Below are 17,996 nucleotides of genomic sequence, written 5' to 3' on the forward strand. Positions count from 1 at the left end.
TGGACAATGTCTGCTTCCCAACAGATTTTTTTAAAATTTGTGTTTGGTGTAAAAATAACTCAGAGTAATCCATCCAAATATATCAAGGTGGTTAGTTCAACGAGCATGTGAAAAATCAAATGTTTGCCAGCAAGTAACATCCGCAGATGTTGTCGTCACATTGTCACCGTTCTCACATGTCCATAACTCGGATTCAAGCTTTTGAAGTCGGAAGCTCGGTCATGTGACTCAAACGATAGCTGCTCAGCTACATTTGGACTCTGCACGCGATTAGCTTCTTCCTTACGGCTAATATTTCGAGTTGACCTCAAAACAAAGCAGAGCTCCCAAGTTTAGGTTGCACTGCGTGAAAGAAACAATCCTCTAGATTTGGAATGATGGCCCAACCAGCAGTTTTGGTTGAACTTTGAGGGCTTATTAAAGCGTTCAAGTCGAGACTTTAATACAGGATGTGGAAAATCTTTGCCTTGGTGACTCGCAGGCAACAACCGCAACAAATCTCTCTGATGACTTTAGCATTTCCTGAGCGTGTTTCTGATCCATTTGCGCCAACGTCTGAAGAAACTATCAGTCTGTCCTCCATCTCCCCAATGGGCCGTCCAGCTTTGCTCTGTCTGGCTCTTTCGAAAGCCAAACATAACCTGTATGATGTCATTATAACTGCAAAGACAGAATCATTTTGACCTTGAATCACTTCTTCCTTTTTTTGTTTTTTTTTGCGCTTAATGTCATTGTCTTGAAATGGCATCTTTAAAAATTCACCAATAGTCAAAATAACCACACAAAAATTACGAAAAGTTAAGACTCGTTTTTTTCACGAGGTAGCGTTGATGATCTGTCTTGTATAATACGTGTTTGGAATTTGGCAGCAAAATCTCTGACATGTCCGTCTTTGAAGTAGCCCCAGAAATGACCAAAATGATGCCAAAATTGATGTTTTAACCAAAATGGCAGACTTGCTGTATGATTTTTTTTTTTTGTGGGTCTACTCATGCTAGCCCAGGCTACTAAATTTCATGTTGCTAAAACAAACTGGTCTGGGGCCAAAAACATTCTAAAGGATACAATCAATTGAAAATGACATTTCGGCACAAAGTGGTTGTCTCACTTTGAGCATGGGTTCTTGATGTCGTTTTTTTTTTTTTTGTGGGTCTACTCATGTCAGACAAACTTTTGCTCCTAAATTTCTTGTTGTTGAGAGAAACGGGCTTCGGGAGCTACAAAGTTCATATTGGTGCATGAAATGACCCTAAAGTGGACATTTGTACCAATATGGCAGACTTCCCGTGTGTTTCCAGGCATGCCTTCTAGGCTTTTTTGTGGGTTTCATCATGATAGGCACGGCATCTAAATTTCATGTTGCTAATTTCAAACTGGCTTTGGGGGCTGGTTTTCTAAGAACATAAAAACGGGTATTTAGAATCAAAATTCCTAACTTCCTGTGTCTTTTTGGGCATGTGTTCTTGAGACCTTTTTGTGAATCTGCTTTATGACTTAACATGACTACCAAATTTCATGTTGTTAAGTCAGTTTGTTTTATTTGTGAAAGAAACGGCAACTAAATTTCATTTTGGTATGGGAAGTCATTCTCAGGGTGAGAATTTCTAAGAACGTTCAAAGGCCGCTAGAGTTGTAGCAAAATAGCTGACTTGAGACAAACCTATGAAAAATGATTCTGGCAATGACCAATGCTGCAGATTTTTCTAAAGGTGGTCCAAAAAAGAAACTTTGTCATTGACTGAGCGTACCGTGCCTGCAATCTGCCTAGCACCCCAAGCCGAAATAAACATGCAATGGAGATGCGATGTGTATGCGGATCATTTTGCAAACAGCCGCTGGCAAGAGTTGCTCCTAGCAGGTGTTTGAGGAAGTCGCTTTGTACACGCTATTCTCCGCGAGACGTCGTTCCTGGGAAGTGGCGTGCACGCATTCACCGTCACAGTTGGCGCTGCGGGACAGCTGGAACCCCCCCAGGCCCCCTCTTCGAACCACTTATCTTCCCATCATGCCTTCATTGGACTGACTTGCCTGTTGCCGTAGCGCGGCGGGAAAAGGGGAAGCGCACTCCAAAAGGCACACCAGTTGTCTTTATTCCCCTCTCCTGGTTCACTTGTCCTTCTGTGACCCACGACCGGTTCACAAAACATGATTTCTGAATGGATTGTTTTCCCCCTTTGTTTATAGAAAACAACAATGACATTATTTATGACCCCCCGTTATAATAGCTATCGAGTTATCTCGCCGTCTTACTATCAAACTATCAACTGTGTATTTTTATGTACCTTTCCTAGTGGCTGCAACACCATAACAAAGACAACGGCGCTTTAAAACGGTCCCGATGTTAACGCTTAAACATGCAGCAGAGACCGCAGACCAAAATAAAGTCCGCGTATAGTAGGAGAAACACATAAAACGGGGTTGGTTTGTTGAAATAAGAAACTTACAGCCAGTTTTTTTTTTTTTAATGTAACAAGGCACCACAAAACAAATCTAAAGTGCGTGAAATTATATAACTCACCAGAACGCAAAATCGAGAGCCACTTGCCTCAACTTGTGCAGAGTGGGCTTAGAGCATTGGACACTGGACCTTTTTCCCGTTATCAAGAAACTTTCCAAATACCTCTACTTTTTTTTCCTTTTTTTTGGACTCTTTTTGCTAGCTTATGAGTTGACTAGTTTTATATTAGCGTTGCGCGAACGAGACAATAAGCATCTTGTTCTGTTTTAACCACTCCTACCGTCGAATGTACGGACGCTATCTCGTTTGGCTAAATGTGTAGCATTATTTTGTGTAATTTTCTCTCCATGTACTTATAATGTAATAGCCTGCTATTTTGCGACCTCGGAAAAGTGTACTCGGATCACCCAAGCACTTAACTCATTCAGTCCCAAAGACGTTTTTAAACGTCTTTTCAGACTTGGTCCAGAATTGGCTGGTACTGAATGAGTTAATTATAGTCTTTTGCGATAATGTTAGCCGCTTAGCAATTAGCATGGCTTCTCGTCTTTCTCTCTGTTAATGCTTGGGGAAAAAAATTGTTTGGTCGCAGATGGGGAAAAACCATGGGGGGGGAATCTGAATCGTGATTATATACTAGATAGTACAATGTGTATTTGGTTGACTGTTATAATTGGTAAAAGTGAATTCATAAAAAAATTATTCTATGAATTACAGTAATGTGTTGGGGCCTTGCCACATTGTATTGGTTAAAGAAAACACTGTTCGGCATATTTATTATAATGTCAGTAGAGTAACGTGCGCAGCAATCCCAACAGGCACGTTTTAATAACAAACGAGTCGACGTAACATCCTCTTTGCATGGCGCTCGTTTGTTGATCGTCACAAGATACAGTGATTAATGTTTCCTCTTCAGCACATCAGGAAAAGTGTGTTTGTGTGCGTGTCCTGGTGTGTGTGTGGAATCGGTATGCGACTTTGGCTCCAGTACAGAGTGGAGTTGATCCAAAGAATTCAGCAGGGGTGCACACAGCCGAGTTATGAACAGGATATGGAAAAGTCACTAGCACATATGAAGTATTAAAAAACAAATAATAATAATAATAATGCTAACAAACAAAGACTGAGTTTTTCGGGACAACAAAAGCTGGATAGAGTTATTGCTTTGTAATTGTAGGTGATAATTACGACCACTAGAGGGCGCCATATTCCCCACTGACACCATTTGAGGAAAACGCAAAGAAAAAAAGGGGGGAAAAAAGGTGTTTATTCCAGGAGCAGATTGCGAGAAGCTTTCTTCCCTTATGGAATGTGCAAACGGCTGCCTTGAAGACATTTGCAACAGTTTGGCCAAACAATGGCCACTTTATTAGGTACTCCTGCAAAATCTCGTGGCATCTAAGTTCAAGAAACAAAAAAAAAAAAGACGTGTCTTTACAAAAGTAATCATGGTCAGAGAGGTGTTCATTTTTACTCTGTTGGAAGTCTCGTGTCGACTCTATACAGTAAATATTCCCATCCCCGGAATTCTATGGAAAGGAATATCCTTCACCCGGATTAAAAACCTATGCATTAACATTTTGACTACGATATTACGTGTTATCGGAAGTTGCGTAAGCGGAAAATTCCACTACCCGTAACCCGGATGGAGGTGTAATGCCGCGGGAGCTTAAATACACGCAACGCCCACCCGATGCGACGGAAAAGACAACGCTGAAACAAGTTTTCACTTCGAGTTTTTCGATCATCAGATTCTAAACGACGACGTGCAAGTGAGTTTTTATTGCCGTGCGTTTTACTGTAATTGTGAATGATTTTAACTTTATTCACTTACGTCGTGTAGAACGCGGCACTAGCTTAAAAGCAGCACCCACTCGACTCGACCGAAGAAACGTGTTCGCTTCGCCGTTTTCATTCATCAGATTCGAAACGAAGACGTGTAAGCGATTTTTTATTGGCGTGCGTTTTACTGTAATTGCGAAAGATTTTAACTTTATTCACTTACGTCGTGTAGATCATCGCATCGAAACGTAGAAGAACTGTTAACGACTGGAGCGGAGCGAGTGAAATGCATCCGTTTGAGCGAGGCTGGACACAAAGTTAAAAAGATCCAGCAGACACTTGGAGTCGGAAAGACGCAAATTTACGAAACTTTAAAAAAAACAAGCCATCGATTCAATCCTGATGACAAGCCACCATCCAGCAAGGAAGCAATGCAAATGGCAACAAAAATCCTTCAGTTTGCACAAGAATGACCAGACATCGGTGATCAACGGGACAGTTACTTGCAACTAGCAAGAAAACTGTATGACACGCAGGCAAACATTGTCATAAACCAAAGAATGCATCCAACAAAACAATCCAAAATACATATTTTTTTCCCAAGACAGAAAAAAATAAACATTAAAATACTGTACGTATTTTACTGTTGTGATTTTTTTTGGATACACCTGTATTGCAGTTTTTGTTATATAAACAGTTTTTGGACAGTATATTTTTGTATTTTATTGATTGTGTTGTTACACGTGCATTTTGTCAACATACTTGCAGGTTCGTAAAGGACGTGTACCATGCTCATCTCCCAAATGAGGAATTTCTGTTATCAGGACAAATTGGACAGCGCAAACACGAGTCCGTACTAGAGAATATTTACTGTAGTCCACCTTAAAAAAGACATATATTGTTAAATAAGACATTCATCTCAATATAGATATGGTCTATATGCATTTAGAATTACTTTCTATCTATGACAGTTTTTGTAAATATTTCCAGTACAGTGTTGTATTTTCAAAAAATGTCTTTATAGTAAATCCATAAAAATGCTCATCATGATGAGTGAGGCGCCAGTCCAACACAGGGTATGTTAAAATTTCAGGACCAGGTGACAAACTTCCTGGAACTCTACCGAAGCGTCAATCGCTGATTCATCACGCCGTCCCAAAATTACCTCTTTGGAAATAGTTCCTCCTTGATTGCCCCGCCCACTCACAAGCAAGCGCCCTTTGCTGAATGTGGAGGGGGGGGGGGGGTGTAAAACGCCACCCCCGCCCCTTCTCCACCGGTAAACTGTGTAAATCCGTGTTGACCGACTCCGGTAAGGCTCATGTTTCTCAGTGCGCTTGGTTCCGAGCCCAGCTTGTGGAGCGGCAGGCTCTAGAGAGACTGCGTGAGCGGGGGGGACACCGTAGGGTTTGCTAGCCCCCGGATAGTGGATCATGCTCGGGTGGTCTTCTTGCGCAGGAACCTTGCATGCTGGATTACCATCACAGTGTCTGGAGGGGAAGGTTCTGGGCTACTTTCGAGATCTTTTTGTGGGATCTCGAACCGGACATTGGCAGGCGGGGGAGTTTTGGCGTGCGGAGACCCCCAAACATGATGATCAAGGAGACGTCGTTGCGCCGGGACCCCGACCTGAGGGGTGAATTGGCTTTTCTGGCGCGGGGCTGTGACTTTGTCTTGCCGTCACGCTTCAAGAAAAGACTCAAATCTTTTCAGCAACAGCAGCAGCAGCAGCAGCAGGTCAGTTTGTGCAAGCGGCGGCTATTGGCACGCCGCAAGGTTAGCAGCACGGAAAGCGCGAATCAATCAAATATGTTGTATTCGTATTGCTTTTCTCACATCGGACATGCCGGGAATGACAAACTATTCTGAGGCAGATACCAGCAGGGTATTAATAGACGCGAGGCGCAGAAATAGAGTGATAGAATGAATGCAGAGGATAAGTGGGGGCGGGGGGTGCGGGGGGGTCAGTGACAGCTGTCAGGCTCAATACAGGCACTGTGCAAAATGGCCACCGCATGCTAACAACTTCCTGTGTTGTTGTTTTGGGGTATGAAGCGGAGAAGTAAAGTTTCCACGGCTGGACAATTCATAAAAATGGAATTTGGATTTTCGATTTTACCAAAGTACCCCGAATGCACCTTGATACTTTGATTGTGTCCTCCTCTTGTGCATCCATTAAATTGCGTAATGACACCCCAGTTGGAGTTGACTACAACTAAACACGTGACGATAATCCTAACGATAAATGAATACATTTTCAATGATGTGATTTCAATGTCAAAACAAAATCAACCAATGTTCCCGGTTATTAGCGCCGGGGTCACCAACGTGGTGCCCGCGGCCACCAGGTAGCTCGCGTGTGTAGCCCGTGGGCCTGTTCTCAAAAATAGCTCACCATTGATGGGACATTGTGATTTTCTAATAATCTTGTAGCGATAACCATCGTTGCCATGACATCGTGTGGAATTGCGATTTCGATTTAAAAACAAAACAAAAATACAAATAAATTAAAAGTGCAATATCCACCTGTTTCCTAATGTTTTGTTCATGTAGCCTATCCACCTATATATAGCGTAAATATTCATATTTTTGGGGGCGTGACCAGAATAGTCGGTCTTTGTTCATTTAAAAAAAAAAAAATCCGTCATTGTGCTAATTGAAAGTTTATGTCTCAACCGTAGTAGTGTTATCGCTACTCCGTATCACGATTGGTACGGATGCGGGAGTGCATACTCGTTTTGGGATCGGTCTGTAAAAAAAGTGCTTTCAAACATCTCTAATAATCCGGGAATAGAAAGGAACCGTATCGTTCTGACGTATTACTGGATGTACTCGTACACGACGGCGGGAAAAAAAATAGGATACGAGAACAACGATTGCAATTTCTCACGACATCATCCTCCGCGTTTCACTTCAGGTCCAGTCCAAAGCGGAGAAGAAACCCGGCACGCCACCACCGGCGCCAGCTCAGGCGTCCGCCGTCTCTCACGCGCCCTCGCACCGCTCGCCCAGCCCACCCCCGGCAGCTCCGGTGATCATCATCCCGTCTCCGCCTCCTCCTCCTGCCATCAACATTCCCAGGTTCTACTACCCATGCGGGCTACCTGCCGCGGGCCAGCCAGCCAACCACGACGCGGCCATCGCCGCCATCGAAGCAGCCTTTGCTGAATTTGAGGAGGAGAAGGCCGATATTTACGAGATGAGCAAGGTCGCTAAGGTAACAGATTTGTGTGATTTAAAAAAAAAAAAAAAAAGGAGCCCAAGATGAATCAACAAATCATTTTTAATCAGTTACATTGCAAAACTGGGGGAAACGATTTTGTTGGACGGCGGTTTTCCCTGCAGGTGTGCGAGTGTCCGCTGTATTGGAAGGCGGCCATGTTCTACGGGGCCGGCGGCGAAAGAACGGGATTCGTCTCGGTTCACTCCTTTGTCGCCACCTGGAGGAAGTACGTTGCATTTGCCGTCGGTCTGGATTGATGTCCGAAAAATGTTAAAAACGCTTGGGCGCTCCTGCAGGTTGCTGCGCGGTTGCCACGACGACGCCTCGCGGTTTATTCACCTGCTCGCCAAACCCGGCTGTCAATACCTGGAGCAGGAGGACTTCATTCCTCTTCTGCAGGTCAATTGCTTTCTTCGGCGTTTCTTTGTTACATTTTCATTTCATACATTGGCATTTTCGACAAATTGTAATTGAGTGCATACGTTCTTATTTTTATTTTTTACATTTATATCTTAGTTACAATGCTTTACATTGTTGCAATATGACTTCATCAGATGTCATTTTCTTTTGTTTAAATTTGATACATTTTTTTCATATATTTAGATTTTTACAATTTAAAATTATTTTTTATATTTAATTTTATGGCTAACTTATGATTATTTTGGGGGCTTTTTTATATACATTTTATTGTATACATTTTAATTTATCATATGTACTATATTTGACCCGATCTTGACATTAAAACGTATTTTTGGGTAATTAATTTTGGTTGATTGTATGTTAAGGCCTACACTGCTCCGAAAGAATCTCTCTAATAGGTGTTTTGATGACATAATCAAATATGTGAAATCCATCTGTGTCCTCATTTAGTCCAGTAACAACAAAACTATTTGCCGTTTTGTTTTAGGACATCGTGGACACGCATCCCGGACTCACGTTTCTGAAGGATGCACCCGAGTTTCATTCCCGCTACATCACAACGGTAATTAAAAAAAAAAAACACTCTTTAGATTATATTTCAAAAACTGCAACATAACATCACGTGTGTGCGGTGTGCAAATGCAGCTTTGAAATCCATCATGGGAAATGATGGCCAGCACAGCCTTGTATGCAGCAACCCCCCCGCAATGTCCTCTGTGGCCCTTTCCATGCCCATGTTAGGAAACTTCCTTCCATGGAGTCCAGCTCACCGGTTTTATTTTGCTGTCCGTGACACATTAGCCGCATGCTACAAGAACCAGGAAGTGGCTCAGCGTCACAATGTTGAACTTGAACTTCCCTCGTGCAGTCAAGCGCACGCGCGTATTTTCAAATGGATTTACTATCGTGCACATTTTGTTTTTCTCAAAATCAAAAAATAATTTCAAATAAAGATAATTTTTAAAAAATGAAGATTTTTTTTTAACACAGGTACCCTGAAATAAAAAAGAAAAGAAAATAATTGACATGAATTAAAGTGTTTCTCGTACTCACGCATGGACATAATCGTCCTTGGCAACTGTCCCGGCAGGTCATCCAGCGGATCTTCTACGTGGTGAACCGCTCGTGGACAGGCCGCGTTTCCATGACGGAGCTGCGGCGCAGCAACTTCCTGCAGACGCTGGCGCTGCTGGAAGAGGAAGACGACATCAACCAGATCACCGACTACTTCTCCTACGAGCACTTCTACGTCATCTACTGCAAGTTCTGGGAGCTGGACAGCGACCACGACCTCTACATCGACCACAAGGACCTGGCCCGATACAACGACCACGGTGAGGGCGCCAGACAATTTGAACCGGAAAAATGGTGGCGCGTCAGAGCTTCTTTCTTGAAACGTTTGTTAGCTGCGCAACAGGAACATTTTAAGATGATGATGTCATGAGTAATCACGTGCAAAAATGTACATTATTCTCCCAAGGCTTTAGCTAATTTGATTTTTTTTCATGACTTTTCACCTTTTTATTCTATTTTTATAACCAGATTCTTTTACAAAAGAAAATATTTTGTTCTATTTTCCCCATTTTCCAATGGGGAAAATAGAACAAAATATGATTTTATTTTCCTGACTCTTGGGGGCAAAAATGAGCTTTATTTTCCAGAAAAAAAAATTCTCACTAATTAGATTTTCTACTTTTATCACGATGTAATATTTCTGACTTTTTGCACAATTTCTCGTAATGGATTCATGACTTTTTCTTTGACTCCTTTTTTTTTTTTTTAAACAAATTTAAGTTTCCCGATTTTTTTTTCTTTTAAAAAAACATTGATGATTTTGTGTGAATTTTTTTTCTGACTTTTGCTCAAATTTGACCTGACCTGTTACGTTTCTCCTTCTTGACCTGTCTTAACCATCATCCAATTGATTTAACCATCTCCGCCATGACTTCAGCCCAGCCAGACCCCAGACCTATATCCTATGTGATTATCTATGGCGAGGCCTAATAAGTCATGCATATCCAACTCAGCAGTAACAAAATGGCCGCCTTTGTTTACATGCGACATCTTCCCCTGTCCTCCCTTTAGCGTCCTCCAACAGAATCATAGAGAGGTTGTTCTCGGGCGCCGTGACACGGTAAGCTTAGCTCAACGCGCAAATGGACGCGAGTGAGCCCGATCGCAATCGTCCGTTTTAAACTGGCCGTGTGATTGGTCGCTAGGGGCAACGCCGTGCAGAGGGAAGGTCGCATGAGCTACGCTGAGTTTGTCTGGTTTCTCATCTCTGAAGAGGACAAGAAAAATCCCACGAGGTGAGAAATCAAACCCCAGTGCGGATGCAGCAAAGTCACCCGAAAGCTGTAATTTGCCCTCGCTGTTTTCCCCACCAGCATCGAGTACTGGTTCCGCTGCATGGACGTAGACGGCGACGGCGTCCTGTCCATGTTCGAGTTGGAGTACTTCTACGAAGAGCAGTGTGAGCGCATGGAGCGAATGGGCATCGAACCGCTGCCCTTCCAAGACTTGCTGTGCCAAATGCTCGACTTGGTCAAACCGGAGAGCCCGGGTAGATACCGGCAAAGGCGCATTTCCTCAGCCGCACCCGCTTCACGTGACACAACGGGGCATTTTTTTGTTTGTTTTTTTCCTCTCAGGCAAAATGACGCTGGGTGACCTGAAGCGATGTCGCTTGGCGCACATCTTCTTCGACACGTTCTTCAACCTGGAGAAATATTTGGACCACGAACAGCGAGACCCCTTTGCCGTGCACAAGGTGGGCACAAAGCACGGGACTCAAGTGTGCTGAAAATGTATCGGAAATTGGACACGAAATGACAAAAGCCTCCCCACGTGCCCGAGAAAAAGTACCGGTAGAAGCCTTTCAATGCTTTGACTGCACAGTGGCAGATAAGAAAACCTTTATTTGTCTCACAGTGGAGAAATTCCCAATTTACAGCAGCAAAATTATGAAAGGGAGAAAGTAGAAGACAAAAAGTATATAAATATAAATATTTGCCGGCATCATCATCCCACTGGAAATTTACAACTAACTGGGGGATGCAAACGTTAATGACAGTGTCATTCATGACTGCTAACATTTACATTTGTTTTAATTTTTGTCAATGATAAGTAGACCCCCAAAAAAAGTCTCAGGAAGTCAACCATTTTGGTTCTAAGTGCCCATCTTAGCTTGGTGGCACACTTTGGATGCTTTCAAAAATACAGAATCTTAACTTTGACTTGGCAACTTGAACTTCGTGTATCACGCCACGTCTATCACGAGTAGACCCACAAAAAAAATAGCCGTGTCCCACAAGACACAAGAAGTCAGCCATTTTAGTTCAAAGTGCCCATTTTGGCTTGGGGATGTTTGAAGCCCGTTTGACTCGGCAACACGAAAATTTGGATGAATGTCTATCAAGAGAAGACCCACAAAAAAGTCTGAAGAACCCATCCCTGAAACGGGAAGTCAGCCATTTTGGTTCGAAGTGTCACACTAGACGGATGGACGCGGCGATTCAATCCAGCTCAGTAGTTACGGGACTGTCAATTCTCTCTTCCTCATTTTATTCTCGTGATTACCGGTAATCATCCGATCACTCTATTCTCTTGTCAAAACTTGTGTGGCCCTTCTAGGACCTCGACAGTGATGGTCCCGAGCCGTCTGACTGGGATAAATATGCCTCGGAGGAATACGAGATACTGGTGGCGGAGGAGACTGCCAATGAGCAGATACACGAAGGGTACCAACAAGAATCTTCTTTTCCATTCATTCAAAACGTTTGCTCAGCTCGCTAACGCGCTCAAATGTGATTGCAGATCTTTTGAGGAGGACTATGACGTGGATGATCTCCAGGTTCCGGCTGAGATCGGGAATAAGATAGAAAAACTGGTCATCTCAGATCTGACAGCCTGAAAAAAGTGGATTGCCTTTTTCGAAATTGTTGGATGGATGCACAGTTGGAACGGACATCAAAAAGAATAAGGACATCCGTTTTATGATGAGGCACCCTTTTTTTTTTTTTGGTGAGGATAGACTCACGTTCACGCGTGGACGTGCATCTCACAACAAAGCGGATGAGTGAGAAATTGTTTGATAAGCTCTTAAAGGAACACAGCACACTAAAAATAGCTCCACAGAAGAGGATTTTCATTTTGGGGCAGGGGGTGTGGGGGGGCGGGGTTCATTTGTTGGATCAAACTTTTTGACTATCATGCGCAAAGACAATCACATCACATGGAAAAGAAACACAAACGCAGTTGACTCATTTTGAAATCAAAATTCCTGGAAGTTGGGCAAATTGCAATTTTTAAAAACTGTTTGAAAAAAAAGTTTGTAGCAGGGCTAGCTTTGAGATTTTTTTGGGGGGGGGGGGGGGATCCGTCACTTAAAAAGATAGCAAACCATCTCGTCACAAAAATTATATATTTTTGTTTTTTACATTTTCACCCACCCAAATTAAATCTTTAAAGTCTATACATCCTCTCTCTCTCACACAAGCCGCTTGGCTGTTTCCTAACCGAAAATGTCAAAAAAGAGCGCAAAACCCCCAAACAGGAGAATTTGTCAGCATCTACTTTCTATTGATAGAAACATAAAGTAAAACTTCTGCTATCTAGAAGAAGAGCATTTAAATGTTCTGCCTGTCACTATCTGTTGCTGACATTCGTTACTCAACAAAGATACATCATTCGTAGTAGATGAATCAGAATTTATGGACCAATTACGTGACATTGCAAAATGCTACTTAACATTTGGAAAAGCGCCTCCGTGTGGCCACTGCATGTTCTTACAAGCATCACCCCCCCCCCCCCCCCCAAAAAAAAGTCCGTCAAATCCTTTCAGGTTGACCAGGCAGGCTATTCTTAGAGCTATGTTATGTGCGTATCGAGTCACTTGCCATTCGTTGCTCAAAAAAAAAAGTGACGAGCTTGTCGAGCTCTCTGGGAGAGTTGCCTTCTATTTGCCACCCACTGCATTTCGCTACATTTATAATAACGCAAACGCACGTATAGGTCGTCTTGTTCTGTTCATGCGTCGCTATCTGATGATGTCATCAAGAATGAACCACTGCGCGTCTGGCAAACATCGGAGATGATACTGTGGTACCTCCTGACTGATTTTTTTTTGGCATGTAAAAAAATAGTCATAGTCAAATATGGCCATCAGGAAAGTTTTAATGGTACAGCAATGTTCGAGGAACATTTCAAGTGTCACTCGAGTGTAAAACGATGTTTTGTCAAACTTTGTTTTGTGATGTGAAAAGGATTTGGCTGTGAGACAGATTGCAGCTAGATAACATCTTGCAGCTAAAATTAGCATTTTAGCACAAGTTTCGACTATTTTTGCGAAGGGTTTTTGTATAAATGAATGTTTTTCTATTTTTTTGGCATGGTTTTTCGATTTTGGATTTTCGCTTTTTGTCCTCTAAAGCAAAAAATGTTTCAGGTCACGTAAAAAAAATGCAATGCTGAAAGTTTTTGCATGAATATTTTTGGGGGTTTGTTTTGGGAGATTTTTCTAAAATCAATTTATTTAAAAAAAAATAGTAGAACTTCCAAGAGTTTTCCTTGTAATTTTTACAACTCCTGTGCAACTTTAGACTTGCATTCGTTTGCATTTTTTTTCTTTAAATTTTTCCCTCGGTTTTTTTGCATGACTTTGGAAACATTTTTCAGTAGTGTATAACTAAATAAAAATGTTTCTATGGTTATGCGGTGTCTTTAGTGAGGTTTTGTTTTTTTTCTTTTGTAATTTTTCAATATTCCAGAATATTTCAGCAAAAAATGTTTTTTAAAAAAAATCACTTTTTCAAAGCTTCATAGATTTCCCGTGAAAATATTACAGATGTAAACACTCATTTTCAATAGTTTTTTTTCTCGAAAATTTGCCCAAAACATGCTTTTTTTTCTCAACATTTTTGCACGACCTTAGAGATCCATTTACAAATTCTGAGGTTCCTCTGTCCACATAAGCATTTTTTTCACCGAAGATGCGGTTTCTTTTATATATTTTTTGTTTTTGTTTGTTGCCAAAGAAATACATTTCAACATTTTAATTTTTTTTTAAAGCTCTTCTTTGCAACTACATTTTATGAGGTGCACCTGCATAGCCTTCATGGAGCTAACAGAAATATTAGACAGAGCTCTCGGTGTATTACGCAAACAGCTTTTAAAAAATATATATATTTAATATTGTGCAGGTGACCTGAAATCTGTGTCCAATGAGTATCAAGTACGTTAACTCTAGTTTCAATTTAACGTCCACAACTGTGTGTACATATGCCTTTTGTAACAGTTCCATTGCTCAACATGACACAATGCAGCTAATATAAAACAACAACAAAAAACTTGTTAGGTTGCAAAGAAAAAGGAATTGACGTGTGATTGATTTGTTTAGAGAGAGTGTGTGTGTCCCTTTTTGTAGCTACATAGCCACTGTAAATGTGCCTGGCTGTGTCTTTTATTGAGCTGTATCAATATTATTATTATAGTAATAATAAGAGTAACGAGAAGCCATTGTAAATGGTTGGTTTTTTTTTTTTTTTTGACATGCTTTTAATTGCAGTGCCACTGTGTGGCTCGGGTTCAATTGTGTTCAGTGTGTGCGTTTGTGTGTGTAACTGACAATCATTACGACTCCCAACACACAAACACACATTGTCTTGGGTGCCTGTCCATCCACAGTTGTGTAAAGCCATGCTGGGACTTTTATTCTGAAACTACGCTGAGAGGAAGTGAGCAGGTTTTTATTTTGGACGAGCTTCCTCTCTTCAGGTTTTGTGCAACAGGAATGTTTCTTGCCAACCTTTCTTTCTGCTCTATTCTGTTTCCCTGTTTATTTTCTGGCATCGGCTGTTTGGTCTGAAGCTTGAAACGTTCAAATAAAAGTGTTACCAAATGAAAGACTACTTTTCAAAATGTTGAATGAAAAGAAGCGGAGAAAAAAAGTAATGGCAGCAGAAGTTTTGTGAGATGTTTCTCGATTGCTGCAATTTGGGGGGGGGGCAGCAGAATTTAACGATTTTTTTGCGTGAAATCTTAGGTGTTATTTTGAAGATTTTTAAAATATTTCTGCACTGTTCTATTTTTCTTAAAACAAAGACCATCATTTTTAACACCCGAGAGATTTTTCTCCTTTATTTCCATAATTTCACATTGCTATGGATTTTTTTGATTGTTTTAAAATCGTATTTGTTGTTTTTTTTGGAAAAAAAACATCTGCTGACATTTTTTATATCTGTTTTTCATGACAAAATGGTTTACCATTTTTTAATTTTTGCCAAACTACAGATTGTTAAGTCAAGTTTTTGAAAATCTTTTTTTGTTTATTTTAAACTAATATTTGCGCAATATTGGTCAGTTCATTGGTTTTACTGAAATAAGGTCAACCAAACAAATTTAGATTTTGTGTGCGTGTGCGTGCGCGCGTGTGTGTGTGTTTGTTTGTGTGGGTGTGTGCGGTTGAGTCACCCCACACCAGCATCTCCGGCCATTGCTGTGGCAAAGTCGCCCAAGCACCAGGACAGGAAGTGGTAAGCGTGGCACATTGTTGCTTGTTCTCCCCACAGTCGTCGTCACATTTACCCACTTCCTGCTCTCACACAAACACACCCAGTGACAGGCCAGCCAAGGACATTCCGCCTTTGGGGTGGGGGTGGTTTGGGTGGCAAGGGGGCAGTTTGTTCTCTGTTATGGGTGACGCTGTTTAGAGGAATTCCGAGAGGAAATTTTGGGAGTGATTCATCTCAGATGAAGTGTCTTCAAGAGTAATTCATGAGAAATTAAGGGGAAAATGAAGAATAATGTGTGTGTGTGTGTATGTGTGTGTGTATAAAATGTTGTTTTTATTTATTTATGTATATATATTATCACTGTATAAATAGAGAGAGAGATAATGTACCCGTTTTCTGAGTTTTGGTCATGTGACATTCACAAGTTGAGCTGTGATTGGTCGTTACCTGAGCAACCGTGATGTCATTTTCAGTCGACATCTCGTGGCAAAATGGCTGCCCATCTAAGACGGAGAAAAAGGCAAACACGACCGAAATATCAACCTGAATGACATGTTTTGACTGTAGTGGCAACACATATAACTGCAAAGAACATTTTGACTTGACCTGCCCTTAAATGGCACTCCCCTTCGAATATTTTTCATGCGTTCCACTCTCGTTAGGTCAACGATGGTAAATGGTGACATCATCATCAATCAATGACATCATCTTTCCATGATCAGGAGCAACAGGTGAAGCTTGAAGGCTGGAAAAAGACTCAAGTGTGGCCGAGAGAGAGACAGATGGAAAGAGAGAGAGAGTGAGCGTTACATGCCCGCTCTTGCGTGACTCTTTTGAAGTAAAAAAATAAAAATTCCATCGTCTCCGTGCACGCGCACGCACAGTACGAGCCTTATCGTCCATCAGCCGGTGCTCCTGCATCCCGACCCCTGATAGACATACAGTGGAAAAACCGCGGCGACGACCTGGCTTTCTGCGGCCTGAAAAAAATTTGGGGAGGGGGGGTTAGGGCAGGGGTGGGGGGTTGAAACACCAAACATTTATTTATTTATCAGTGAATGCTATAACAGTCGTTCCAGTTTAACCCACAATCGTCAAAAACGATGAATTGATTTCTTTTTGAAACTACAAACAATTTAATTACTTTGGTCATTTTTTTCCCTCAAAACTGTGGTGCTGAGCCTGGCTTTCTGTGGGTTATAAAAAAATAATAATAAAAAAAAAAAAATCTCCACTCCGGGTCGTGTTCCATTTAGTTGAAAGCGGCACCGGTGATTACAGAGAGGCGAGCAGCTTTCAAGTTGAAAATGGGATGAGAATGAGAGCGAGAGAGAGACAGAGACAGAGAGAGGGAAAGCAGCTGGCTCGCTGTTAAACATCTGGCGCTTGTTGATGTTCAGAGCCAAGACCTGCCCCCCAACCACTACCCTTCCTACTCAGCACTCGATCTTATCTAACATCCGTGGTGGGAAGTAACCAAGTACAAATATCTTGTGACAGTACTTCAGATTTTTCACCTGTCTGACCAATTCTTAACTCCCCACTCCCTTTATTGGAGTTTTTTTTCCATCCCCCTCTGCCCCGCCCCCCAAAATTGCCCCCCACCCCAAAAACCCCCCCAAAGAAACACAAGTCATCTCAAGGCACCACTATACTTGTACTAAAGTACAGAGTAAGAGTACTTTTGCAAGCTCTGCCTTACACTGGCACTACGTCACGAGAGGGTGGGATGGGGATGGGGGGGCAATTTACAGTTGAAGATCATGACGGCCACTTTTGGGGCCCTTCCCTGACTCATCTGCTTCCATTTATCTGCCGTGTGTGTGTGTGTGTGTGTGTGTGTGTGTGTGTGAGGAGCAGCGATGGAAAAAGTCGTTAGACACGGGCGGACTTGTGGCTCATCCCCGGCAGATCCTGCAGACCCCCGGCCCCACTGACTACCAACAGCACAATGACAACCAACGAGAGGTAAGGTAATGTGCGATTTTGTCTGCCGATATTGGGCTCTAAATAAAGCTCTTATCCTCCATACCGGCTGATATCTCACATAATCGGTGTTTATGAGGTTCTGTTTGCCTTTGGATCTTGTTGGGACAAATCCGGTGCAGGAGGTTTTCTTCCAACAGGCTGGAGAGGCCGTTTACAATGGCGTCCCCAAACCTTTTCCATGGCAAATATAGTCATGAATGCAAACAGGTCTCGAAATTTTTTTGAATATTTGTACCCTCATTCATTTGCCATCAAATTTGCTGCTGCTGTTTACAATTATTTACATTTCTGGGTGTATGTTTTACATGTGGGGTGGCCCGGTGGTTGAGTGGTTAGCACGTCAACCTCACAGTGCTGAGGTACAGGGTTCGATTCCGGCTCCAGCCTTTCTGTGTGGAGTTTGCATGTTCTCCCCGTGCCTGCGTGGGTTTTCTCCGGGCACTCCGGTTGGCAGGTTGATTGAACACTCGAATGGTTGTTCGTCTCTTTGTGCCCTGCGATTGGCTGGGAACCGGTTCCGGGTCTTCCCTGCCGATTGCCTAATAAGTGGCACCACGAGCCGAGACTCGCAGCTCGTCTTTATCTTCGACTTAAAAGCTGTGCTGAACTCAAA

The 17,996-nt window shown here is 42.2% G+C and overlaps 1 protein-coding gene across 2 annotated transcripts in view; it reads left to right on the forward strand.

The window, feature by feature from the left end:
• LOC147196691 (serine/threonine-protein phosphatase 2A regulatory subunit B'' subunit alpha-like) overlaps positions 1-14,786 on the forward strand; it is a 43,385-nt gene extending 28,599 nt beyond the window's left edge. For both annotated transcript variants that reach the window (XM_086127893.1, XM_086127894.1), the window contains exons 3-13: positions 7,158-7,457; positions 7,586-7,689; positions 7,760-7,862; positions 8,371-8,445; positions 8,974-9,217; positions 9,969-10,017; positions 10,103-10,192; positions 10,271-10,446; positions 10,535-10,653; positions 11,517-11,623; positions 11,700-14,786. In XM_086127893.1, the coding sequence (XP_085984019.1) occupies positions 7,158-7,457; positions 7,586-7,689; positions 7,760-7,862; positions 8,371-8,445; positions 8,974-9,217; positions 9,969-10,017; positions 10,103-10,192; positions 10,271-10,446; positions 10,535-10,653; positions 11,517-11,623; positions 11,700-11,796 (1,464 nt within the window). In that variant the 3' untranslated portion in view covers positions 11,797-14,786. The remainder of the gene's footprint in view (positions 1-7,157; positions 7,458-7,585; positions 7,690-7,759; positions 7,863-8,370; positions 8,446-8,973; positions 9,218-9,968; positions 10,018-10,102; positions 10,193-10,270; positions 10,447-10,534; positions 10,654-11,516; positions 11,624-11,699) is intronic.
• Positions 14,787-17,996: the final 3,210 nt, after the last annotated feature.

This window comes from Hippocampus guttulatus, chromosome 13 (assembly GCF_054856545.1).
Source record: "Hippocampus guttulatus isolate MCC_2025c chromosome 13, RoL_Hgut_1.0, whole genome shotgun sequence".
Lineage (NCBI taxonomy): Eukaryota > Metazoa > Chordata > Actinopteri > Syngnathiformes > Syngnathidae > Hippocampus > Hippocampus guttulatus.